The sequence below is a fragment of the Denticeps clupeoides genome, chromosome 6, assembly GCF_900700375.1.
Source record: "Denticeps clupeoides chromosome 6, fDenClu1.1, whole genome shotgun sequence".
Taxonomy (NCBI): domain Eukaryota; kingdom Metazoa; phylum Chordata; class Actinopteri; order Clupeiformes; family Denticipitidae; genus Denticeps; species Denticeps clupeoides.
Window position 1 is genome coordinate 20,223,779 of NC_041712.1, and position 27,725 is coordinate 20,251,503.

A 27,725-nucleotide genomic window follows, 5' to 3' on the forward strand; every position below is an offset into this window, starting at 1 on the left:
TAAAAGAGAGAATCGGGGGAAAAAGATAGGTTTTTACGGGTTAAAAAAAAATGGATTATCGGATGTTAATTGCATTTATTTTATTTTATTTTTTATAATTTCACGTTTAATTCGTATTATGTTAAAAAATTGGTGAATTATTTTTTATCACCATTAATATAGGTTCTTGCTTTCTGTTCCTCAATTTATTCGTTCGGGCTTAAACACCGAATATTTCTCATTTAATCACCATAGGGACCGTCAGACATTTTAAACCGTTTTGTAATAAATCATTTCTCGGATAATTTTTTTTTTAACCAACATATAATACTTGAAACATCTGATGAAAGAGCAGAAGGGACGACAGGAGCGTGAAACGACGGATCGGGTGGCCGCTCGGGTTTCTGCCTGTCGCTGCCGTGAATTATTGATCGCAGTGATGCCCCCTGTATTGATATCATAACAGCCGGCCGCGTGGAGCCTGAATTATTCATTTATAGCGCCGATTAATATAAATCGACAGGTGTTATAACATTTACCAACAACGGGTCCGTTTGGTTGTTGTCATAATGTCATAAAAAATGATTGACAGTAAATGGAGCAGTATTAAACACGAAGACACTCGTTAAATGCTCATACACCTTAGTCACAGCTGATTAAAAGCTATGGTTGCCTAGCAGCACATCAACAAAAAGTCAAGATGAGTCGTCAAGAGCTTCGTTATCATTTCAGCCATACAGCCATTTAAGATGTGAATGTAACAAAACCCGCCAAGATTGATCAAATATTGATTTAACTTTTCTCTCTTTTCATCAAATAGAGTCATGATGTGTCTATGCTTGTATGAGATCATTCATTAGTTGTTACACTACCAGTCAAAAATGTGGACACACCATTATAGAACACATCTGAGGTTATATAATATACAAAAGATAATATAAGATAAAATGAGATAAGGTGATGTGAGATTAAGATAAAATGATTTGAGGTGAGATGAGATAAGATAAGATGAAATTAGATAATATAAGAAAAGATAAAATAAGATGAGATAATATAAGATAAGATGACCCTTTATTACTCCCACAAGTGGGTAATTTACATCAGAAAGTGAACAGTACAAGATATGAATAGCATAAAGACCATGCCGACAATATATATAAATAAAAAAGTTCACTATACAAATAAATAATCTTGAAATAATGGATGAGTGTATTTAAAGCATATGTATAATTTTTTTTAAATTATGTATGTGTACATATTTTATATAACAAACAAGACAAAAAGTTGAACATCATGGCGCTTTTTCTGTGACGGCATCATTTCACACTCTTGGCTTCTCTCCACCACCTTAAGTTGGACAACGGGGACGGTTTCCAGCAGTCCTGAAGGTTTATGCCGAAACCATTCTCTCGAGTTAATGAGCGTCTCCTGAAGTGCCTTTTGATGATGACAGTAGTGAACAAAACCGCCATGAAGGTAAAATGAGGCGACTCTGAACATACTTCATTTTCTCCTGATAGAACAAATACTAAATATGTTTCAAAACGGCTTCCATCTTACTCTCCATAACGCCAAAGATTAGGAGCGTCCAAACTTTAGACTGGTAGCGTATCAACCAAATAATTTTAACTTTAACTTTTTCATCAGTGGTGGTAGTGGTGGCCTAGCGGGTAAGGAGTCAGACTTCTGGTTATATTTGCGGGTTCGAATCCCGAGCTGGCAAGGTGCCTCCTTGATCAAGGCACCGTCCCCACACACTGCTCCCCGGGCGCCTGTCATGGCTGCCCGCTGCTCACCAAGGGTGACGGTTAAATGAAGGGTTGGGGTCGCTGACAGTGGATGGGTTCATTTGTGTGTTTTTACCCTCCCTGAGACTGTTAGGAAGATAAGTTTCACTACTCTGAAACTGTATGTTAAAACGTACAAAAAAAAAACAGTAAAAACAGTAGCGGGAATCCTAATAGATATACTATAAGTAGCCTGTTAAATCTGGAGAGATACTGTGCTGTATTGTCTGCTGGCCACGGTGCAGCTCATGGCTCAATCAGCCAATCTTTACTTTTACTCTACTTTACTTTACCTGGCAGACGCTTTTATTCAAAGTGACTTACAAGGAGAAGACACCAGGAATTCTCATTCGGTTTCCATAGATTGTGAGTCAAAAAACTAAGAGCCCTGATAAGGCCTATCGGGCCAATCAGAATTCACTCTCCTTATTTCCATTCTGTTGCTTTCTATAATCTTGAAGTCAAATTTATTTAACAAAAAAAAAAAAAAAAAAAAAAAGACACGTTAGGAATTCTGAAGGAATAGTTTCCCGACGTCAGCAAAGGGTAAAGGTGCCCGGACAGAAATAACTGGAGACGGAGCGAACAATAATCCTGCATTTTCAGAGTGACGTCGGCCCAGAGCTCTTCAACTCCCGGGTGTTTCATGGATAAATATTTCAGGCCCCGATGAAACAATGTGGCGGCCGACCTGCCCCCATCCGTAGGTGTTGCATGTGGATATTTGGGGTGTTTTCATGCATGGGTGGCGGGCGAGGAGGAATTTTGACAGAATGGGGATGGGCGTGATGTGTAATCTTCACCCCCTCTCTTCACATTTCAGCCCGGGTGCCTCCACTCCGGCTGAGGGGAGAGCAAAGGGATGGCGGAGCCAAGACGCCGCGGTCTCAATTATTCATAGACCGCCGGCAGCTATGAACGAGGACGCGGTCTTTGCAGAAGCAGACGGCGGCCCGAGCCCTTTATTAGTCCCCTCCTATCTTCGTCATCGTCACCATGGGCCGAGCCATTTCGGTCCTCCTCGCTCCCCGCTGAGAATGTTCTTCAGGTGCGGAACCTGGAGCAGTACTCTTTTTTTTTTTTTCCCCTCTCGTTTCTTTATTCTGCACAATGGAAGGACCAGTTGAAAGGGCTGTGGAATCCAGGGTAGAAGTGAATAGAATGGCTTTTATTGTCACTAAACGCAGGTACAATCAGATTAAAAGCAGCTCCCTCTGTGCAGACATGTACGCTAGAAAATAATATCAAAAAATACAAAATACAACAAGGTGTCAGAAATTAGAAAATGACAGCGCTGTATACATATGGAAAGAATTAAATACGGATGAGTGTGGGTTGCACACTGGATTATTGCAAATTGTTTCAAAAGTATTTCACAGTAATGATGAACATGTGAGTAGGGCAGTGGCGGCCTAGCGGTTAAGGAAGCGGCCCCGTAGTCAGCAGGTTGACGGTTCGAATCCCGATCCGCCAAGGTGCCACTGAGGAGCCACTGAGCAAAGCACTGTCCCCACACACTGCTCCCCGGGCGCCTGTCATGGCTGCCCACTGCTCACTCAGGGTGATGGGTTAAATGCAGAGGACACATTTCACTGTGTACACCGTGTGCTGTGCTGCTGTGTATCACATGTGGCAATCACTTCACTTTGAGTAGTGGTTGTTGGGTATTGCACAGTATACAGATATTACATTTTTATTAATATTTCACAGCTGGAGGACAGAAGGAAGTCAGTGCAGGTGTGACTTTAGTGTGGTTATGGATAGTTGGGGAAAAAAGTTGGTTTGTCATTGTTGTGATGCACCTGAGGGCAACAGGTCAAACAGATGAAAGGCAGGGTGGGAGCTCTCTGCCGAGGCACCGGGAGGTGTAAATGTCCACCAGTGATCTTCTGTGCTCTCCCTCTCCCTGTCTGACACGGTGCATCTGCCATAACGTACCGTAATGGTTGTCCTGATATGCAAAGCTTTAGGAGGGTTGAAAAATGAAACATTTACTTTATAACGAAACAAAGGCTTCAAGTGACTAACTAGACTAGAATGGAAAAAAAAGGTTTTTCCTCTCCAATCCATCTTCTTCTTGCCATACGAAGAAGAGAAGGATGGAAGAGTAGACGAATTGTCTTCATTCAGATGGATAACTAACATGCGGACAACCTCCTCAGGTTTCAGAAGGTAGCCTGATACGGGGTTAACACACACAAATTCTGCTCAATGATGCATCCAATTTCTATTTCCTCTCCAAGGCTGAGGGCAAAAAAACCCAAGCACCTCGACTTAACCAAAATGAACTAAACTCCAATTTTCTATTGTTCCTCATTATTTACTGTCAAGCAGTTTGTAAGGGTTAGGATGCTAATGTTCTTGTTCCATCTTCATTCTCGGACCTGCTACCAGGTTATAATCCATCCACTGGGGATGCATGTGTTAGTGTATTTCTTGGTGCCGGTCCCAAACCCTGGTTAATGGGGAGGGTTGTATTAGGAAAGGCATTCGGCAATAAGACGTTTGCCAGATCAATCGTGCGGACAACCATCTGATGTGGCGACACCTAACGGGAGGAGCTGGAGTAAGAGGAGGAGGAGCATGATATCAGGTTATAGCACTGGCTTCTGAATCACCTTAAAGAAGTAAAATGAAGACGAGATAAGAGCAAATGATGTCAAGGTCAACATGAATGGTGGAAAGGTTGGTAAGGAGTGAAATCCCCACTTCAGTGTCAACAGACGGTCCCACTTGACTCGCTGATGAAGTGGGGAAGAAGAATATACTGGAATATATCCTGGACAGAGATTTGGCACAAAATGTTAGCCTTTTTAGCTTTATAAAAAGTAATTTAATTCCCATAATATTTAAAATTCCATCAACACACAATAGGTTTACTGAAGGCTAATTTTATTACCCCCACTTCATCCATGTCCATCCTAGAGAACTTAATGGAGGTTGCAAAGCGTTGCTTTAGATGCACAGAAGACATATTCATCCGCAAACTCGTCAACAGGCCACAGCACGTTCACTTCCATCAACTTCCAAGCTTGGGCAGATGTGTGGCTACTTGGCTCTTGAGTTGCTGCTGTATTATGCATGTGGGCCAGGTCATCTCACCAAACCAAGTCTCCAGCCTGGTCTACATTTCAGTAGCAGGAACTTCTCGCTTTCTGACTCTGCATTCATGCCTGTGAAAAAACGAAAAAGGCTTGTTTATGCATGTTCATCTTCCCACCACATTCCATGAACGTATATTTGATGTCCATACTTCTAATCTGAACAAAATCTGGGCAGAGGCTGCAGAACCGCCTTTGCTGACAGGTTTGATTATTTGAAGTGAATTTTACTTTCACCAAAACGCACTTGCGATAAGGGGAGAGACATGACCTGGCTGTTTCGGGATGGTGGCGCTCTCCTGGACGGTGCAGCAGGTTAATGAGTTAACCAGGTTCACTACACGTTTACTCCTGCTCTACTAAGCAATGGGAGACCGGAATAAGGTGTTAGCATCTCACACATTACACAGGCTACTTTCTGTAATAATGACTAGTAACTCCAACAGTTTTATACATTTTCTATGTAAGCAAACTGCCAATATACGACTATTAGTATGATATAGTGTGATATATTAAACTAATTGTGACTAATTCTTGGTTCTTTAAAACAACAGCGTGTTGTACTATGAAAAAGAAACACATTTCTCGCTCATTTCACACAGTTGAAGGCATTTTTATTTTGTGTCGTGCGTACTGTAAGGTCGTCACGTGGAGACCTGTGACCTTGACCCGGTCTTTCCCAGGTGCGTCTTCCAGGGGAAGAGAAGTAAATACATATTCAACATGAGCAAATAAATTGCACCATATTGAGTTTCAATCTATCAGAATACCCCAAAATTAAAATAGACCAAAATTATGATCGAATTTACCGCTTCTGGTCAATTCTGTTTTGCCCCTTGATAAGTTAAAGCATTACATTGTTTTATTGTGGGTAAACTTTAAGCTAAACAATAAGTTGTTATTGGGGTATATATGTATGTGTGTGTGTGTGTGTGTGAGTGGGCACGTGTGCGAAACCTGGTTAGAAAGGGCACTCTTCATCATTGTACCTCACTGCACTGTTTCCACCTTTCGAAATCCATCACATCAGGTGGGTGTTAGTGTCAGCGCAGGGGGGCGGGGTTGATGCTGAGGCCTGCTGACAGGAGGAGCCCGTCGAGAGCCTGCAGACTGGGGCGGAGGAGAGCCGCACCGCTCTTTCGCCGTCTCCGGCGCAGGCCTTTCCGTGCTTTGTGGGCTCTTTTCTGAGGAGACATGAAAAGCATGGCGGTCCGCAGAGACCCGCAGAAGCACCGCCACTCCCCCCCAGCAGCTGCTGTCATGTTGCCCCCCCCAACCCCCTACCCGGTGCCGGGAGAACGCCCCAGGGCCAAAAGAGCCCCCAAGTCACAATAAAGGAGGCCTTGGCTTATAAAAAGGATGGGGCTGCCTTACAAATTGCCAGAACTCCAAAGATCAATGAGGAGACCTTTTAAAGGACGTGTTCCGATGCTGCTGATGTGAAATCGGGGGACCCCTCACACATACAAGTTCAGATCAGGGCCAGCTTGCTGGGCCTTGGGGCCGCAGATCATTTGCATATTTCTTCCTGAGACCCCTGTGGCTCATGAAGTGTAAGCAGTATTTCTATTTATCAAGCAGAAAGTCAGCCTTCAACCACATACCTTTGCGTGTAATTAATGATTAATTAACACAAAAAATTTGAGCGCAACTAGTTACAGTTTTTTATTGTTATCATTACACGCAATACCTGCAAAAAATATTTAATCCCAATCTATTTTTCGCATATTCCAGTAATTAGGCCTTTAATTGACTCATTATTTATGCATCTGAAAATATCAAAGGAAATCATGGTTGTCAACGCACCTAGTGGCAGTCTGTCACACAGCACCCCAGGAAACATCAAGCAAAACCCTGATTTGCTTTGGTCATTATAAAATATTAACCCAAATAACTAAATAATTTAGCATCTTCGTGAATAATTCAAATTCTGGTGTATCTGAATTAGCCAATGGGGCAAGGAAGAGAATGAGCCTGACAAGAAAAAATAAAAGTGAAAGACACTCCGAAATATTGGATAATATTTAGCATAACAAAAACACATGCATAGTTTCTATTTTTAAAAATATGTTATCAATCATTCGTCTATGGTTTGAACCTGTATAATAAAAAAAACACTAATAAACCATGTAGAGACATTCCACTGTGACTGTTGGCCCCTTTGACCACAGCTGGTCACCTGATCAGGGCACGACGTCAGTTGGATCGTTTCACTCCGTCACACCCCACAAACCGCAGGTGTGTGTTCACTCTGCCAATTAGTTTAATTACCCCCATCGCCGAGTGGAGCCATGCTGTATGCAGCGTGCGAGAAGAGGCTGGAAAGTACCAGAGAAACGAGCATGCCCTGCACACGCTGACGGGCACAAAAATATCACAGATTGTCCCAAAAGTAATCTTTTATTACCGGGATCCAAAATATACAATAGATTTCTATGCAAATGTCACATTCATTCATTCAAAATATAAATATCATCTTCCATAAGTTAAGATAAAGGAAAAAAAAAAAAAACATGCTCTGGTTTCAGTTCTTGGCAATTTTAAAGGCTACCGAGTTCACTCGTGGCACAGTTGCGTAGGTCCTTCAGGAAGTCTTTCAGACGATACTCCTCTGCATCTTCCTCCAGGCGCACAGTTTCACAGATTTTCTGAGATTAAACAGTGAATTGCACATGGTCAGTGAAACCGGCATTACCGACGTTTTTTTTTCATTGTACTTCCCTAATGCACATAAGAACAGGTTGAGTTTTATTAAAATTCCTCACCTTATCCTTATTGGTGTAACTGTCTAAATGAAGAGACAGTTTATCCTTATGCTCGTGTGCTTTGGACTCCTTGATGTGCTTGCTCAGGATCTTTTGTGCTTTGCAGAAAGTCTTTACCTAAAAAAACAAGACCTCCTGGTCAGTAAAAAGCCCATCAGATGCTTGACTGAAAACCTTCACAATAGCAGGCATTTTCACATAAAAAACCTCTGCATATTTGGATAATAAGGTCAATAGGCGCAATTGGAATTTCTCTTACTTTGTTAATTATTCCAACGACAAAAGAGAGTGTAGTAGCATCAGAAGCATCTTACCTCGCACTTGGCTCCGTGTTCCTCTTTCTCTTTCAGATGGACCACAAAAGGATCCTCACCAACCTAAAACAACACACGTCCTTCATTTGACATTTACAGCATTAATCGGACGCCCTTATCCAGAGCGACTTACAATCAGTAGTTACAGGGGACAGTCCCCCCCCCTGGAGCAACTTAGGGTTAAGTGTCTTGCTCAGGGACACAATGGTAGTAAGTGGGATTTGAACCTGGGTCTTCTGGTTCATAGGCGAGTGTAATACCCACTAGGTTACTACCACCCATTTATATAACTATCTTACCATCCTTTACCACATTGATAGCTGAAGGTAGCGTGCAGAAGCTGGGAAGAGACGGGGGTTCCTCACCTTGCTAATCAGTTTGTCCAAGGTGTCGACAAGCTCCTTTAATTGTATGACGTTCTTATCGGCAGGGAAGCTGTAGACAGTCACAACCACAAGCGCAACGAGGCACAGAGTCTTCATCTCGCCACGTTCTGTTACAAGGTGTAGGACGGGCTGGCAGATTTTGGTCCTCTCCTCCTCCAGCTGCCCTTTATATACTGATCAGAACTTCCTCTGAGGGTTGTTCTGTGTCAGCACTTATGGCATCCTCTCCATGTATAGCATGCATTTGTGGGGACTGAGATGTGGTTGATAAAAGACTAAAGTCATTTCTCTGAACACCGGAATTATGCAGTTATGATGGTCATTTGAATGGCTCACCTAGAAGATTCAGCGTTTTGTCTAGTTTTAAGCCTCCATAACCTTATAGTTCTGACATACAAATGTCACACACTGAAGATACATTTTAGTTTTATTGAAAAAATGGCAACAGGGAAAATGTTGAACGGTGAAATGAATAGTGAAACACTTAAAGTGAAACGATGAAATGGCAGGCAGGTAGTTTGTGCCTCGATCTTCAGTGCAGGTAGGTGTTGAGGGAGGATATGCTGCACCTGGTGATCTCTGAACACTGGTCTATGTTCTTCTTGATCCTGTAGAAGTGCTCCACGTAGTTGGAGCGTCCCAGGAGCTCCACAAAGTCTTCATCGTGGGTGATGATGAGGAGCTGGAAGTTGCGCTGTCTTGAGCGACTTTTGATAATCCTGTTGGTTCAAAATATGAATTACTAAATCAATCGTACATCGAACCGCCATAACATCTAAAAACCGAGCAGGTCCCCCCCTTTGCTGTTGGAACACTCCAGACTGCCCAGCACATGGATTGCACTAGACCTCTGAAGGGATGCTGTGCTATCTGGAACCAAGCAGTCAGCAGCAGATCCTTTAAGTCTGTAGGTTGCGAGGTGATTCCTCCAAGAATCAGAAATATTTTTCCAGCAGGAATGAGATCTGGAGCATTTGGTGGCCAATTCCACATCTCAAACTCGTTGCTGTGCTCCTCAAACCATTCGTTAAATCATTTTTGCTGTGCAGCTCGACTTCCGAGGTTTCCAAGCAGAACATTGCTCAAAAAGCAGATCAGTGGTCCTTCATTAGAGCATCCTTGCACCATGTTTTTGACTTTCAAACAGACTTGAATTTAAATTTAGAAGACATTTGATTTGAGGTATTAGCTAAAATGCACTTGTTCCATATGCACTTATGAATTCTATTAATTAATAAGTGCACAAGTAATTCATAATACTACTAACACAGTATAGGAGACAATTAGGCCCAGTTCTACATATAAGTGACCACATAACCACATAAGAAGTGAGTACGTACTCCACAAGGGCATGGGCCAGAGACTCAATGTTCTCACGGTCCAGGTTGGTTGTGGGCTCATCCAGGGCTAGAATACCACAGTTAAGACAGAAAGTCTCTGCAAGAGCCAGCCGGATGATTAGAGAAGCCAGGACCTGCCAAAAGAGAAGAAATCAAGATATGCAAGAACTAAAGCTCTCCTGCTCCTGAAGGGTCCATAAGACTTCACGTAATCCGTACTTGTTATTCTTTTTATTTATTCATTATCTTCTTCAATGTTTCATTGTATTATTGTCTTCAATCATATTTGTCTTTGTTCCATATTTGTCTTTGCTCACGGGACATATTCCATATTATTTTAATAAGTGGAATAATGAGAAAAACCTCGAGTCAACTGCTCCCTACTTACCTTCTGGCCTGCACTGCAGCGCCCCCTCATGTCCAGTGCAGTATCACCTTTCACCATCACAACACGATAGTTATAGGTGCGCCTCTTCACCCCCGCAGATGCGTTCTCATCCACGTCGGACCGGATCTCCACATACTCTATATCTGTTCATATCAATATCGATAGGTGTCATGTCTTAGTGTGAACAAGCATGGCAAGGGAGGTAATGCTGCACTGATGGAGAATGCGTTATCTAACTTCCCTCTATCTGTCCAGAATTTACAAAAAGTCCTTGATCTCATTTAAGTTTTATTTATTTGGTTTTGCATTAGCAATAACTGTAATTAATTGCTGCTGTTATGTGCTAAAATAAGTCCAGACCAAAAACCTGATAAACTCAACAACAATGCACTTCAAGCCTTATGCACCTATTTTTTTGCACATCTCAATTCATTTTGCATATCTCTGCTCTTTTTGCACATTGCTACACATTTTGCACATGTTTGTCTTGTTTTAAATATCCAACATATCCACTCACAAGGATCCTACATGATTTTGTCCAGTTATGTCCTGTTCGGCCTGTTCATTGTACAGAAAAGGTTTACTTTTAAGATAACCTATACAGTATTTAAGCTTTAGTTTTAGTTAGTATAGTTTAGTGTGTATATGCATATATATTTTTCTTTTATGATTGCACTATACTTCTCTCCAATTATTTCACAAATCATTACTCTTAAAAGTGTGCATTGCTGTGTATCGGTCTGTGTCGAGCCACAATATGAGGCATATATTCAGACCTTGTCCTCGGTACGTGCTACGCCACAGGTCCCGGATGATTTTATTAATCTCCTCCATCTTCAGGCTGTGAAACCTCATGATCGTCCTGCACACAAATGTGAACATTGCCTTAAATGGATGATAAAGCCAAACGCAGTGCACACAGCATTTTCTTTGCCCATTCTACTTTTTGACGCAAACTGGATGCTCGAGAGGGTGAAGCATTTAATTCACTCCACAACAGAAAACCAAAGAATATCTAGATTTGCCTGTTAGTCTCTGATATAAACGTGAGATAGAAAATGTATTTGAATACAGTCGTCTGAGCGAAACCTCCTTCAATCAGATGGCTATATAGAGAGCAGCGAGAAGTGATACGCATCATTCTGCGAAGCAGCGCTCACCTCACTTGGCTGATAAGAAGAAATGCATGCGCAAAAGTCTCGCTTTCTCCCAAATTAGCAAGCTATTCATTTTCTTTCCCCATCATGATGTGATGGCATACCCTCAGATCTTTAAGACGTCAGCGCGGTGACATAACGCGACTTAAGTTTAACTTGTAGTCCAATTTGCAGTTGCAAAGGGCATGATTGGACGGGACTGTCCAATTATTACATATTCATGGTTGCAATGTTGCATTAAGACTGCTGCCTGGATGCTGTTGCTTAGAAACAGCAAAATTAAAGAAATAAATGAAGAATTAAAACTAAGGTATGGCATAAAATTTGGCATCCAAAAAAAATGTAACGCAGGTCAGTCTTGCCAGATGCATTTCATCCATTCCCATATCGATTTCACCTCATTGAAAGGGTTTGGAAGATTTCCATTTAAGTATAAATGTGGCGAACTTTTGTACTCATAGTCAGTCATGATTGGAGCAGGTGACTCAGCCTTATCTCATGCATTCCAAGGTTCGAACAGTGAAAAGTAGACCATGCAACCTCTATTGCTCATGCAGACTGCTCTGCTGAGGCATCTAATGATGTTAATCTCCAACAGCACATGGACTGTGACAAGGGTTGCCACTTCCTTTGAGAATCGTTTATGTCAGATTGCCATCTAGTTTTGATTTGACACAGAATTAATAAAGTGCATTAATGTACCAGTCACTTTACACCGATTCATTAGGATATCAGACTATGATAAGACTTAGCCTCTGTGGGAACAAAGAACAAAGGGAACAACGTAACACAGTTGTGATAAAAATTCTGCTTCAATACAACTATTTCTCCATGCTTCGGCTACTGAATTGATGCCTGTGAAAAACTGTCTTTGACAGTCTTTGGGTTCTGAAATGATTTGTATTCAGATATTAATCTGAATAACAAGACACAGGACATATAAAGTTATTAAATGACAATTAAAGCAAAATTTTCTTTGAATCCATCACATGTGCTTTAGTACATTAGCAGTGGAATTTTAGTAGCCAAAACAGCATATCACACCAAGTGCAGTTGAAGGGTGTGAAGTAATCAATACATACCCAAAAATTTGCAGACCATACTTAAGGAACAATATTGTAGCCTGGAACCGGCCATTGCAAAGATTCAGGCAACTGAAAATGGCATTAAACTTCGCGGCAAGTCTAAACAAATTGAGCTCGGTCAGAGAAAGAAAGGATTTTTCACATTGGCCCAGGGTCAAGCAAAATGCAGTGTTGGCTGAGCATGGGCAATACCACAGGTTTGTTGAGTTACCCATAGCTGAACAGCTCATGACGTTGGACGCTGGAAGTCCCCACCAGTCACTATTGAGTGACGGCAGGAAAACGCCTGTGTCATTGCTGATGTGAGCTCTTCGATAAGGCCTGCAGGGCGTAACTTTTTGTCATTGTCTATATTCAAGGCTTGTGACACCCATGGCAGACGCATTTCTTGGAAAAAAAAAAGTGATGGTCCAAATGCCAAATTATGGTAAGTGCCAATACAGACAGATGCCAATGCTACGCTACCATGGCGGATTCAAAGGAGGAGGCATAAAGCACGTTCTACTCACTGGTCAAGAGCTTTGTAGTAGATATCTAGGTCTTTATTGGCGAGCTCGGTTGTCCTCATGACAATCATCTTGTCCCTGAAACGCTCTTCTGCCTTGCAGTACTGGTCCTCGCGCAGCTCCTTCTGGCAGCGGATGATCTCCTCCTCAAAGCCCTTCTGCCGGCCCAGTGCCACGCTGCGGTTCCTCTTCAGATCCTCCAGGTTGTTCTCCAAGCTCCTGCGCTCACTGAAAACATGAATGCATCTGCATTACGGGAGTCTAACAAAATAAGTCAATGCTTATTTTTTATACAGAAAATGCAGATTTACACCAAATGACATGAGAATTTTTTTTTTTTTTTTACAGGAGATAAAAAAAAAACAAAAAAAAAACACGTACAACTGTTTACAACATTTTTAGTTAAAAAAATACATTTAAAAATAAATAATAAAAGAACATTTAGGTACTAACTGCTTATGTGTTCAGTGTAATGCCATTATTCCACTTATTACACTATTGCCAGAAAGTTTTCGTTTGACATATATCTCAATTTCACCCAAAAAGTTACTCCAAACGCAGTTTTGTATGTATAAAATTAAATTTTGTAACTTAATCTGCATGATTCCTCTTAAAAGCTGCCAATCTTACTTGCGTAGCTGCATAACCTGCATGTTGCCCATCTCCTTCAGAAGGACGTCACGTTTCTTTGCCACCTCTTTCAGTTCCTCAACCCGCTTCCTCAAGGTCAGGTTATCCTGCAGCCAGCGCTCCTGAACCTACCCAACAAGCCCAGGTGTATCAATTCATCTGCTAACAAAGTTTTCACAGTGTTAATTGGGTCTGGTGCAATATTGTCACCTTCTGAGTGTCTATATCTTGTCTGATGTTGCCCATGTCTTTGTTGATCTTCTCTCTGTGTTTCTCAGCCTCATAGAGACGCGACTCTGTGTCCTTGAGTTCTGCTTCTTTTTGCTATAAAGAGAACAGTCACGTCCATGTTTTATATAAGAGACTTGTAGTGCTTTTTAAACTGGGGCATGGCAGACAGTTATTACCTCTTTATACTCCTCTTTGCCCTCTTCAGTATACTTCTGGATCTCTCGTTCAAAGGAAGTTATGTTTTTCAGCCTGTCTTTTATTGCATTAATCTGAGAGAAAAGGTTGTGTCAACGTGCATTACATAATCATCATGTTTAATTTTTATTCATTGTGTTTGTGTGAGTGTGTGTACAAGCTCTCCACCTTCTCCTGCCCCTCGTTGTGTTTCTGTGAGTGGCGTGATATCAGCTCCAGCTTTTCCTGCTGCTGTCTCTCCAGAGCTGCTGCCAGGGGAGAGACCTGCTCCTTCGCCTCCTGCAGGAACAAACCCGAATGCGGCTGTCAGTGACTCCATCTGTGGACTTTCACCAATGTTGGGAGCCCCAGAAGTCCCCACACAAAGCCCCACATCATGTTAGCAGCAGAGGTGGCAGCTGGATACAAGCTACCCTCAGAATACTAGAATAAATTCTTGGAGAGGGATGGTTGAGTGAGGGGTGTTCAGTAATATGCAGCCTCACAGCTTTAACAAGCATGATGCTCATCAAAGAAATCATTAGAATTTGTCCTGCTTTATGCATTAACCCATCTACAACACCAGCAAACACAGAAATGTAATTTAATACTGTTTTAAAACGGAATGGTGTGTTTCGTAATGGTTGCCAGGCAGTTTGTATTTGTACTGTAGTTTAATACAAAATATTAAATCAGAAAAAAGATTACAAATCAGAAATTCAGTTTTTCATATTATTAGAATACTACATATGACTGGGACTGGTTGGGACTGTATATGTACCGTCCCCACACACTGCTCCCTGGGTGCTTTTCATGGCTGCCCGCTGCTCCCTCAGGGGACGGGTTAAATGCAGAGACCACACTGCACTGTGTGCACTGGGCGCTGTGCTAATCCCTTTCTCATGATTGGACAATAGATTATTGAATTATGAGAGAAAAAGAATAAAACGAGGTGGACGTACAGTACCTGTATCTCTCTGTGCAGGACCTGGATTTCAGAGCTGATCTCCACACACTGCTCCTCCAGCTGCTGCCGCCTCTGCATGTTGCTGCTGATCTCCAGCTTCTCGGCACGGATCTCGTTCACGCCGCTCTTAAGAGTTTGGATCTGCTCCTGCTGGTCCTGGATCAGTTTGCGCTTCAGCTCCATTTTACTGCTAGCTTTAGTGACAGAGCAGTGCTCATCATTTCCCCCCACAATTTATGAAGCTGTTTGCTCATTAGCTGTGGATACTTGAATTTTGCAAAATAATAAGAATATTTACATTTACAGCATTTATCAGACGCCCTTATCCAGAGCGACTTACAATCAGTAGTTACAGGGACAGTCCCCCCCTGGAGCAACTTAGGGTTAAGTGTCTTGCTCAGGGACACAATGGTAGTAAGTGGGATTTGAACTTGGGTCTTCTGGTTCATAGGCGAGTGTGTTACCCACTAGGCTACTACCACCCTGAATATTTTTGGCTTTAGGACGAGAAAAAAAAAATTAAAAGCATACTGGTGTCAAGCCGATGCTGTGTCTCCTGTTTCTCCTGGCTGATCTGCTGCATGGTGCGGTTGTGATCCACACCATGAAGCTTAGAGGCCTGCTGGGCAATCTTCCTCTCAATGTCCTGGAGATCCAGCTACACACACACACACACACACACACACACACACAGTTAAAACAAAGAAAACTCATACACTACTTCAAATCAAATCCAATCATCATCTTTACCTGGTAACGATCCATGAGGGCTATGTCCTGCTGGCAGGCTTTGGCTGTGTCCTCCTCAGACATCAGCATGGACAGGAGTGTCTCCTGCTCCTCAATTTCCCCTTTGAGACGCTCGATGTCACGGTTGACACTCTGAAGCTTGTTCCTCAGCTCTGGGAGCTCCTTCTCCTGCAGGTCGATGACGGACTGCCTGTATGTGAGAGTCGCAGACAAACACAGCTTTTTAAAAGTGAAAGTGGACATGATGCACAGAACATGATGCACAAAACGAAATTTGTCCTCTGCTTTTAACCATCACCCTTGGTGAGCAGTGGGCAGCCATGACAGGTGCCAGGGGATCAGTGTGTGGGGACAGTGTTTTGCTCAGTGGCACCTCAGTGGGACCTTGATTACGGGGTCGCTTAACCGCAAGGCCACCACTGCCACCACTAATTCTTTGCGGGTGATGTTTGGTTGAAGTGCTGATTTGGTGCTTGAAGGTGTAAATCCAAGGTCATCCACATGGTCCTCATGTAGTTAATTTTGTTAACATTGCTATGATATGTTGAGGAATCCGTAATTTATCTCAGCCATAAAATTGAACACGGGGAATAATCTGATCTCATTTCACAGGACTGCAGCGCTTTTATGGGATTCATAGACATTGAAAAACTGTGTTATACTCATGGATTATGTTTGGTTAACGCCAATTCTGATAACCACCCTCACAATCCCACCACATAATCCAATTTATAATTAGATCTCATTATTTCAGTTAACAAACTGTAAAATAGATCTATACTTTTGAAGACACTTTTTAATACTTTTCAATAGGCAAAATAAGAAAATAATGGGATTCAGAGCACAGCACCGTGCTGGACACGTTCGGTCTGTCTTTAGTGCACTCGTTTTACAGAAATCAGTCATAGTGACAGAAAATTCTAACCCATGTAGATTACAAAAAGATCAAGATTAAAAGGGTTCCAGTAATAGGTTCAGATGCAGGGTGTTAAAAGATCATAAAAGATTAACCACTTAAATCCTCTACTCTGTAAACCACTGGCCTCCAAAGGCTAGAAAAATGGAAAATATATTTCAGTAAATCAATATAAAAATAATATTTGATGTTAAAGTCTGACAATTAGGTGCATGATAGTAACTGTATAGTAATATATAAACAGTATATAAAACAGTATAGTAATATACATAGGTCCTACATTTAATACATGATTTGTATAAATTATGATTAAATGATTTGTATGTCTGAACTAAATGTCCACAAAGCACTTCCAGGTTGTGGGAATATAAGCCTCTGCGCTGCCCCCCACTGGACTGAGCGGAACACTGGTCCTGGGTGACGTACTGTACTGGTTTGAGGGCGATCATGTCGTCCCGCCTCTTTGCCTTCCTCTGCAGGTCCTGCTCGGTGTTCTTGAGCTTGTCAGGAACGAGACGCAGTTTGGACTGCATGTCGTTGATGACGTCGTCCAGGTCGGTCTTGGACGGGAACATGCGCTGGCACACTGGGCAGCAAGGCTCGCCCTCCTCTGTCAGCTGGCTGATGAACTGCGAGTAGACGGCGGTGGCGCCTGCAAGCATGGCTACACACACACACACAGACAGATGTTGAATGCCAACATGTTTTGAATATTGGTAATATTTCACCAATCTGCCACAACCAGAAAAAATGTCATGTAAGCCCAACACTGAGGGGTTGAACACACAGTGGCCATTTTAACTCGATCCTCTCAGATTCGGGTAAGGAAAGAGACGAGACCTCTCTGTTTGGAGCACTTCTCCAGGTCCTCCTGCAGCTTCACGAGCTCGGACTGCAGCTGCCGGCTGCCGCAGGCGTTGAAGAGCTTCTCCTCATAACTGGCCAGGCGCTCTTCCTTCTTCTGGATCTCAGCTGCACAGTGGCTCTTCATTTGTTCTCCAGATGCCAGGTCTTTACTGCAAATATTGCGTCATGAAAACATGATATCACAAAAGAAGTGTTTAAAGCAACCAAGAGTGAAAAAAAAAAAAGTCTTCTAATAATATCAGAACCAGAATGTCAATATCTTCTATATTAAGTGTGACAGCTGACAATCTTCACAGCAGTCTAATCATCCCCCAATCTATACCCCCAGTGTCTGGGTTTCTAGGTCATACAGAGTGAGCAGACAGTCTGTACACATTTTACATTTAACTTTAAAGAAGGTTTGAAAGACTCACTGGCAGGGCTGCAGGATATGGCATAAAAATAATAACGTGATATGCTTAATCTACACTATTTATCTCGATATTTTGAAATATCCTCTAATTGACTGTATAAATGCTAAATTCCACACTTTATTACATGAAAAGTTTAATATAAATATGGTTCACAGGTGGACCACAGATCTGCAGTTGAGGAAAAGTGGCTTATATTTGTTAACTAGTCAGCCACCTTTTCTCTCAGTGAAATGTTGCTTTATACGGGTCTTAGTGGTCCCCTAATACTGTATCTGAAGGCGAAATTCAGCCTTGGTGCAGAATTACAGCCACTTTTAACCAGTTCCACAATGAGATTTCCCCAGGACATGCCATTTCGTTGTCTGTAGCTTTAAATGCTAATGAGGAGGAGAGAGGCGGGATGAGGAGGAGAGCGCCCTATAGAAATTGAGGGGGCATTCGCAGAAAAGACGTCATCAGCACCATTCACCAAGAAGAGTGTCTGTCCCAGACAGGAAGTCATGTCAACATTTTTCCAGAAAAAATTAAATGAACCCACTGGTTCTTCAGAGTCTTGCGTGATGGAACTAAAAAAATACATTAGTGCTCATTTTTACATCCAATCAATGCAATGCTTCACTCGTTTGGAAACCATGACAGGCGGTGGAGTGGGAAATCGGCAGACAAAGCATTAGAAAGGGGAGGTAACCTTTCCCCTTATGACGTCGTAATGGGATAAATTGCTTGCTATGGTGGCACATATACTAAAAAGGATGACTTGCAAAATCGTGAAGCGCTCCATATTTTTTGGGCAGTGGTGGCCTACCGGTTAAGGAAGCGGCCCCGTAACCAGAAGGTTGACGGTTCGAATCCCGATCCGCCAAGGTGCCACTGAGGAGATACTGAGAATAGCCCCGTCCCCACACACTGCTCCCACTGCTCACTCAGGGTAATGGATTAAATGCAGAGGACAACTTTCACTGTGTGCACCGTGTGCTGTGCTGCTGTATATCACAATGACAATCACTTCACTTCTACTTCAAATTCCAGATCTAACAGTCTGAGCTGGTGCTCTCTGATCGTCAAAGCAGAGCAGAATGGTGAAATCGGCATTTCTAGCCATTCCAGGACCATAGACAGGCTAGGGAAACTCGTATTAATGTTAAATAATCTCACAAAGTGACATAGTTATGGGATGTTATGGGACCTTTTTTGTTGTAAAGGATTTTTTGTAGTGTAGGCAGAGATGTGGACCAACACAGTTGGAGGCATTCTTCATTTTGCTGTGGATTTTGTGACTAAACAAATATACGATACTGCTACCTTTTGTGGAAGTGAATAGGTGTGTAGGATATCCATGTTGTGGTGAATGTTTAGGAAGCTCAAAAAAAACCTGGGCAAATCTAAAAATCCAGCTGGAGTCACCCTAAATTAAATCAAAAATGGCACGTGGCCTTTGACATGTCGCTGTGAATCTGCTTCCCTTTCAGTACAAAACTAGCATGCAAACCTCGAAAGTGAAGTAGATGTTGTCTGTTAGGGTCAAAATAATAATCATGATTATTTTTATCAATATTGTAATCATGATAATTCATTATTTTAGGTAAAAAAAATTTATTGCAATTTCTATTTTAAACAAACAGTAAGTGAACAAAGCTTTCAGATTTCTGCCGATAAAAAACATTCTGTCAACATTTTCTGGCTTAAGAGATGACTGAAGGCAGATCACTATAAAAATACTTAATATATATATTTAATATACTGGGGCAGTGGGAGCCTAGCGGTTAAGGAAGTCCCCACACACTGCTCCCCGGGTGCCTTTCCTGGCTGCCCACTGCTCACCAAGGGTGAGGGTTAAAAGCAGAGGACAAATTTACTACTGTGCACCGTGTTTCACAATGACAATCATTTCAAATGAGGGACAATTTCTTGCTGGAGTTGACACAGCCCCATGTCTCACTCTGTCACAATAAGAGGCCGCTGCTCAGTCTATGCTTTCGTTCACCCCCTGGTGGTTGGTTAATATGTTAATATCGGCAACGATAATCCTTATTTAATCATGGAAGCCAAAATCATGATCGTGATTAAAATTTGATTAATTCTGCAGCCCTTTTATCTGTTTAACAATAACATTAAGATTTATACTTGATTTAGTTATTCACCCCATCTCACATGGCACAAGCCCAGATGAATCGAGAATAATCAATATGTTGCCCACCCCTACTCACTTGAGCTTGCCCAGTTTATCTCGGGTGGCGTTGATCTCGCGGGATTTGGAGTAGATCCAGTCCTCCAGCTGTCTCTTGTTGGGAAAATGGCCCAGCAGGGACACCAGGTCATCCGTGTGCCGTGCCTTGATCTTCCTCACCTGCTCCTCTTTATCAACCTGGACACACAGGAAAGGAGAATCACACTGATCAACATTCGGGCTGCTCTCGTACAACAAGACAATAAGCAAATGGCAAAAGCATGGCCCACCTTGTCCCTCTTCAGCATGTCCATCTGAGTGCGAGCCGTGGTGTGTGTGTTCAGCGTCTCCATCTCCAGGTCGAGCTTACGCTGAGCTCTGTCCAGTTCAGCCTTCTGTTTCTGCAGCTGTGTCACTTCCTCTTTCAGCCGGTCCACTGTGGAGCCCTGAACAGCGCTGTCCAGCTCCCGTTCCTTAAGCACATGCAGACATATACACACACAGGTTCAAATCCTTTACTACCATTGTGTCCCTGAGCAAGAGACACTTAACCCCAAGTTGCTCCAGGGGGACTGTCCCTGTAACTGCTGATTGTAAGTCGCTCTGGAAAAGGGCGTCTAATAAATGCTGTAAATGTAATCGTAAGCATGCATGACAATATACTGCCCCCTACTTGATGGAATGGGAACTTGCCAGGTTGCCAAGCCTCACACATCAACACAGTCTACAAGTACACAGTCTATAATTTTACAAGCTTGAAATGTTTATATAGACGATGACTGGCAGGAGGCTATGAAAAGTGTCAGATACACTTTTGTTTGTAACCGGCTTAGAGAGACTCAATATAAGATTTTACACAGGTTACATATAACGCCAGTATTAATGAATAAGATTGATTCCTCGTCTAAAAGACAAGCAACTTCACTGAAACTTGATGCCAAAAGTTATAGATTATTAGACAAATTACTACTTGTGGCAAGAAAGTGTATTCTTATTAGATGGATAAAAATACTCCCCCCTCTGTCACACAATGGTATAGAGAGGCTGGCGGCTGTGCTTAGGGATAATATAAATAGCTTTCAGAATGTATGGTCTCCCTTTTTAGATCACTTATCTCCAAATGTGAGAGAAATGGTTTTGTGTGCCAATTAGGGTTTTGCGATGGTTATATTTTTATTTCTATATATATATAAAAAAAAAAAAAAAAAAAAAAAAAAATTATAAAGAATGGTCTTGGCTCTGTTGGGTTTTTTCGTGTGTGTATATGTGTGTTATAAATGACATGTTTCTATTATGGTATCATTTAAATTCTTTTTTGTGTATTCTTTTTGTTATAGACTTGTTTTTATTGCTTAAGTTGTTTCTGTATTTTTGAAGTGAAATTCAAGTCACAATACCTTAAAGTGATTGTACATCTATCTGTAAATACTGAATAAACATGTCAAAAAAAAAAAAAATAAAAAATACAAGCTTGAGCTGATGATAACAGAAGTCTCCGGGTCCTCACCGCCTTGGCGAGCTCCGTCTCCAGCTCTTGCAGTCGCGTGGACGAGCCGTCCAGACGCTGCAGGTCTGCCTTCAGGTTGCGCAGCTCCTGCTGCTTCTTCTCCTGCCGCTGCCTCTGCAGGTCGACAGTCCTCTCCAGACCCGTCTTCTTATCCCGGATGTCGTCGATGCTCTGCTGCTTCTGCGCCTCCTTCTGCTGAAAATCCCTCTGGGGGACGATGAGAGAAGCAAATACAACGTTAACGTATCATTTAAGGCACAACTATGTTCTTGAGAATAATCAAGTGTACATATCAATAAATATACATGTAGTCATACAGCTTTTTGATTTCATTTGTTACAAACCGAAAATGATCCCCATCTTGCTAATATAATGGAACTGATATTCAAGCTACTCAAGTTCAGGTTCAAGTGAGCTGTATTGTCGTTTCAGCTGCACACAGGTCAGACAGAACATAGTGAAATAAATCCACGTTTCTACGGATTCTACGCGACGTGCGGCTAAATAAAGTGCAGACATGGGACAGCGTGAATGCAAGAATGACATTTAACCCAAAATAAAACACGTTGACAATAAAGAAGACAGGCATACAACTAAACCAGTGAAATGAGTGTTATTATATAGCATTCTGTCAGTAAGCAAATTAACAGAATGTAGAATTTATTACATCCAGTGCTTTGTGTGGACCCGTGTCATCTTAAAACGCAATTAATGAGCATTCGATGTAAATACAAAATAAAATATGAGCAGGTCTCACTGTGATCTGATTGAGGGTCTCGCTCTCCTGGTCTTGTCTCTCCTTGACCTGCTTATGGAAGCTCTGGATCTGTCGATCGTTGAAGGGAGTTCGCTCATAACCGTCTAGCTCCAAGTAGGATGCCAGGGACTTGACATGAGCATCACGGGTCTTTATGTTTTGGACATGGCGATCTGCCTCCAACTGAAGGCGGCCTTCAGGAGGGGAGATAAGAGCATATTTACACAGTCTTGTCTACTCAGATCAGGCAAACTACTGCATATTCTAGGTAAATACTCTGATCAGACCTAAAAAGTTCTGCCATCTCTGGTCATAGGTTATTAAAGTTTGAACTTACTTTGAGTTAGGGCTGGTATTGCTTATTTAAAAAATTCTGCTCAATGTCGGTGATTTGGGCAATTTTCAAATCTTTTGTGTGTGTATTTCCATTACTTTCAAATGGAGACACACGCAGTACCATGAAAACCATACGATATGGGAAAGTATATCGTGATAAGGTTTTTGGCCCTGCCCTACTTTGAGATCATTATTTGGATGAGGAGAATCTAGACCTATCTAGAATCTAGAAGTCACACGTGACACAACACAGTACACAACGAAATGTGTCCTCTGCTTTCAACCCATCACCCTTAGTAAGCAGTGGGCAGCCATTAAAGGCGCCCGGGGAGCAGTGTGTGGGGACGGTTCAGGATTGCTAGGGCACCCACTGCCCTGTTTACTTGGATCAAGTTTCCTTTGCTATAGACTAAGCTTTGCTAACAGCTTATTGTAAGTCTCTATGGCCAAACCATGACACAAATATAACTTATCAGCCAGGTCCATGTAGTTATCTTATTAAAAAAAAAGTGATTGTGTTTGTGAAAGGCAAGTGCTCAGGTCAGATGCAGTACCCTGCTCCACCAGCAGATCCGACTTGACGTTATTCATCCTCTGACACTCGCGCGTGGCTCGCTCCAGCTCCCGCTGGCACTCAGTCAGCCGCCGCTCTTTCTCCCTAACCGTACGCTGGTGGTTCTGATACATCTCCTGCAGCTGATCGTCTGGGCCCTGGAACACCTACAGGTCACACATGTAAATTCAGAGGGTTCAGGATTCTACTGCGTCTGCTGAAGGTTTTTTGTGGTTTCTGTGCTTCAGATTGGCTAGTTTTCAACACAAAACTAACACGCCACAAGATGGCATCATCCCTCTCCTGCCCAGAAAATCCATAAATCACAGGAACTGATGCTTGCCATGTGCAGGAAGAGATGTCTTCCCCCCGCACTCATTTTTCACTACGCTTTTCTTTGATTGACTGAATTGGCTGAATGTTAAAAATTCTAAGAATAAATGACCGAAGGATCAACTAAAGTTACAAGAAAAGCAAACAGTGGACTGTTAGTGAGGAAAGTCTTAAACACATCCATTAGTTGTTCAGAAGAAAAAATAATTTGGGGGGTCAGACAGAATGTGGGAGAGGGGAGAAAGAATGAGTGGAGAAGAGAGAGAAACTGTCTTAGTGGCCCAAATGTGGAAAAAGAAGGACTGGGCTGAAACCACCAGAGATCTGTCAGAAGGGGAAAACACAGAGGCTCCTAAACGAAGGGAAGGAGGAATGAATGTCTGGAGGCCACGTTGAGAGAACAGAAGCTGGACCAGATGGCAGGGGAGACATGGTCCATGCGGTTCTGTTCTGAGGTCATTTCAGCTTTTGGCTTACAAACTTATTTCAATGTCAATTTTCAAAATACCAAAATAAGAATGTAATCCTTCTGAAAGTTTTTTCTACTTCATATCTCCCTAGGCAATTGTCAAAATCATTCATCCAAAACTTAAAATCAGTAGTTACAGGGACAGTCCCCGTGAAGCAACTCAGGGTTATGTAACTTGCTCAGAGACACAATGTAGTAGGTGGGGTTTGAACCTGTGACTTCACGGCCATATGGTGAGCGTGTACGTGCCCTAATGTAAATCCATCACAACATCTCGAGTTATAAATTACAGCCTACCTGCTCAATTTTCTCCTCTAGCTCCTTGTTATCCTCCTCCATCTGCTTCTTCCTGCTATCCAGGGCCTTGATGTCATTGTCCAGCTTCATCACTTTGCCAAGATTAGTGTCTATTTCCATTAGTCGGTTCTATAAAAATAAAAAACGATGACAGCAAAAAGGTGAAAAAAAAGCTTGTGTCTTAATTCTAAGTGTCTTACTTCTATGAACGTACTTTGTTGCATGGAGACAACTCACCTCTGCAGGCTCAATCTTGTTCTCGATACCCAGGACGCTCTCCTTAGATGCGGCCAGCTGGCCTTCTTTACTCTCCAGGAGGTTTCGGATTTCCTGGGCCTTCTCTTTGTTTTGCTTCAGGTACCGAAGCTCGGTCTGACACTCTCGGACTATGCTGGACTGCTTGAGGCGCAGCTGCCTCAGAGTCTCCAGGACCTTAATGTACCTGTTGAGTCACCACACGGAGAACATACAGCCAACATGAACCAAAACCTGCTTAGACGGTTCAACTAAAGCAGACACAATCAAGTTCATGCAAGTAAATATTACCAATGGATGAAATATCTACTTTTCTGCCCTTGTCTTTGCTTATTGACAAAATGCTTCAGATATTACTGAAAAAACAGCCTTCAAACTAAACATCAAATTGTGAACATTGATTCACCTTTTCAGAGAGATGCTATTGAACACACTCCCAAAAAAACTGATGACAGCATACCTTGTAGCTGAGAAAATGTCATCAAACTTCTGTTTAAGTGCTTTCCCCTCACTGAGGGGCCAGTTAGACTCCTCTTGGTGGCAAAAGATGACGTGGTTGAGAACCGCCTTTGAGACGCCAAGCGCTGTGATCATCTCCCGATCGATCTCCGCACATTTCGAGCTCAGGCTTACCTTCTCCCCGTGCCTGAACAAATAAATCAGGAGAATAAACCATAAAAAACTGCAGAAATAATTTGTAAGAAATAAAAAAAAGAAACAAGAAGAAATATACATAGAATACATATTTTTTAAAAATAAATAAATACTTACTTTATCCTGGTGATGACTCCTTCAAGGGTCTTAAACTCCATCTTCTTACCCTTTTGTGTGCACTGCAGAGAGCGCTGCACGGCCAGGGGCTGTCCATTCACATCCCTGAACTGCAGACGGATCTGGGCGCGCACGTCAGTCTCATGCGCCTCCTGGCCAATCACAGTCAAGAGCCCAAAAGTTAGAGAGCATACTTAACCACCAACATACATACATACATACATACATAAAGTACATGGAGCTGCTTAATGGTTCTTTGGTTACAAATGCAGTTCTTTTTTCTTCTCTCATCGGTGCAAATCCAAAGAAATGACAGACTGGTCACCCTGTTGTTTTACCTTGGGGTCGTGGACAAAAGTAGTTCCTTTACTTCCAGGTGGAAAGTCGCCAGATGTTATGTACTTCAGGCATTCAATGATGGTCTGAGGAGGAGCAAATTCAACACCTTTAACACTGTTACACAACGACTAAATGACCACATCTTTCCAGATCCATTGCTGAGCCTCAATATACCGTCTTGCCAGCGCCGTTGGGCCCGACCAGCACAGTTAATGGTGTGAAGAAGGTGATGATCTGCTTGTCTTTATCCTCCACGCCAAAGCTCCGCACTCCAAGGATACTCATCTTCTCAATCTTAGACATTTTTTGGTGGTGCGTAGTGGTCTTCTCAGTCGTGAGGAGGGTCAACTTAAATAATATATATACATACATCACACACACACAGTACAGGCCAAACGTTTGGGCAAACCTTCTCATTCAGTGTGCTTTCTTTTTTTTATGACAATTTACGTTGGTAGATTCTCACTGAAGGCATCAAAACTATGAATGAACACACGTGGAGTTATGTACTTAACAAAAAGTGGAGACCTGGCCTCCACAGTCACCGGACCTGAACCCAGTCGAGATGGTTTGGGGTTGAGCTGGACCGCAGAGTGAAGGCAAAGGGGCCAACAAGTTCTAAACACCTCAGGGAACTCCTTCAAGACTGTTGGAAAAGCATTTCAGGTGACGACCTCTTGAAGCTCATCGAGAGAATCGAGTGCAAAGCAGTAATCAGAGCAAAGGGCGGCTATTTTGAAGAAACTACAATATAAAACATGTATTCAGTTATTTCACCTTTTTTTGTTAAGTACATAACACCACATGTGGTCATTCATAGTTTTGATGCCTTCACTGAGAATCTACCAATGTAAATGGTCATGAAAATAAAGAAAACACATTGAATGAGAAGGTGTGTCCAAACTTTTGGCCTGTACTGTATACACACACCTGTTCAACAAGGCCAGGATCATGTGAGTTTTATACCGCCATTTATTTACAGTGCATTAATGTAGCAATTAATGCATTAATGTTCATTAAATAGCCCCATTAATGGAGAACGTTGCTACTCAATACATAAGCTACAGAAACTAATGGGGGCTAAACGAGATTTTGGTATTATCCCAGACATGCGTGCTCCACAAATCACTTCCCGCTGCAGGATGCCATTAAAACTTCTAGCAAGATAATCGACAGGCTAACACGTCACGTGGCGTTACATTATCACGACTTCGATCATTATCAGTTGCCGACGCGGCTGTCGTTCAGTTGTAATGAACATTACTACGCAGAGGCCCACGCTACACCGCGACCAAGGGGGGCTGAGTTAGCGTTCACGCCAGGAGCCTACCGGCGGTGCAGGGGAGCCCACTCTTCCTGGAGCTAACTTGGCGCCCGGAGAGCCCTGCGTGACGTCACGCCGTGCACATTGCGCAAGCGCGGCAAAAAGGGGCGGGGGCAAGCGCCAACCAAGAGCCCAGAGCAGGAGTATTATTACAGTGGTTATACACAACTCATATCAAATTCGATTCAGTAGCAAGATGAATTATATACACGCTGTCGATTGCTTGTTTTTCAGGCCAAAAACAAACTGTAAACGAAAATAGGGAATATGTTCAATTTGATGTCATATTCATGGACAGAACAATACAATCGAATTCCCCTTTCAATTATTATGATTATGAGATGATATCATGAAGAATTTGAGTTTATTTAAAGAAATATGGGTGACAACACCATGAGACTTTGAGAAAAAGCACAAAAGAGGGCAGCATTGCTCTAAATAAATCTCATTGCAGGGTATATAAATCTTAGGTTTCAGTTAAATTTGATATATTTAAGTATTTCTGTAAGCTATGGTTAATTAATATCATTTTAATTTTGTCAGTGTGTGATATCCATTGTTATTAATTGAGAAACAATGGATATGATTGACCAAACAGACAATTATATTTATTTATGATTCAGCTGGTCCTCTTACATTCATTAATCACCGTTTCAGTTACTAAAAAAACATATATTTTTTTATACATATATTTATAGGTTTTGTATATATTGAAGCTCCCACTTCACATTTGCAGAATGGCAGCCCCTCGAGGCAGCCCAATGTGGGTGTGCCACAGATGAGAGACACCGATCTTGACTATTTTTGCCTAAAAGATCTCACTGTCTCATCCTGACACATGGTGGGTCTTCCTCTCTGTTG

At 42.2% G+C, this 27,725-nt stretch overlaps 1 protein-coding gene across 1 annotated transcript; it reads right to left on the minus strand.

The window, feature by feature from the left end:
* Positions 1 to 8,741: 8,741 nt before the first annotated feature.
* On the minus strand, positions 8,742 to 26,966 carry rad50 (RAD50 homolog, double strand break repair protein). The gene is made up of 26 exons (XM_028984267.1): positions 26,871 to 26,966; positions 25,715 to 25,888; positions 25,540 to 25,623; positions 25,202 to 25,353; positions 24,891 to 25,076; positions 24,413 to 24,617; positions 24,176 to 24,304; positions 23,078 to 23,243; positions 22,188 to 22,381; positions 21,431 to 21,637; positions 20,214 to 20,396; positions 19,964 to 20,121; positions 17,317 to 17,492; positions 16,903 to 17,140; positions 15,561 to 15,750; positions 15,342 to 15,468; positions 14,811 to 15,004; positions 14,033 to 14,143; positions 13,846 to 13,938; positions 13,649 to 13,762; positions 13,439 to 13,566; positions 12,812 to 13,036; positions 10,837 to 10,922; positions 10,061 to 10,203; positions 9,673 to 9,806; positions 8,742 to 9,051 (listed from the first exon to the last, which is right to left on the minus strand). The coding sequence occupies exons 2-26, from the start codon at positions 25,841 to 25,843 to the stop codon at positions 8,865 to 8,867; spliced, it is 3,939 nt and encodes a 1,312-aa protein (XP_028840100.1). The 5' UTR covers positions 25,844 to 25,888; positions 26,871 to 26,966; the 3' UTR covers positions 8,742 to 8,864.
* Positions 26,967 to 27,725: the final 759 nt, after the last annotated feature.

Excerpts from the sequence above, each read along its gene's own strand:
- rad50 (XM_028984267.1), bottom strand. The coding sequence starts at position 25,843 with ATGTCTAAGATTGAGAAGATGAGTATCCTTGGAGTGCGGAGCTTTGGC. Across the intron at positions 20,397-21,430 it reads AGACGGAGCTCGCCAAGGCG|GAACGGGAGCTGGACAGCGC; the intron begins GTGAGGACCCGG and ends CATGTGCTTAAG. Across the intron at positions 13,939-14,032 it reads ACAACGAGGGGCAGGAGAAG|ATTAATGCAATAAAAGACAG; the intron begins GTGGAGAGCTTG and ends CTTTTCTCTCAG.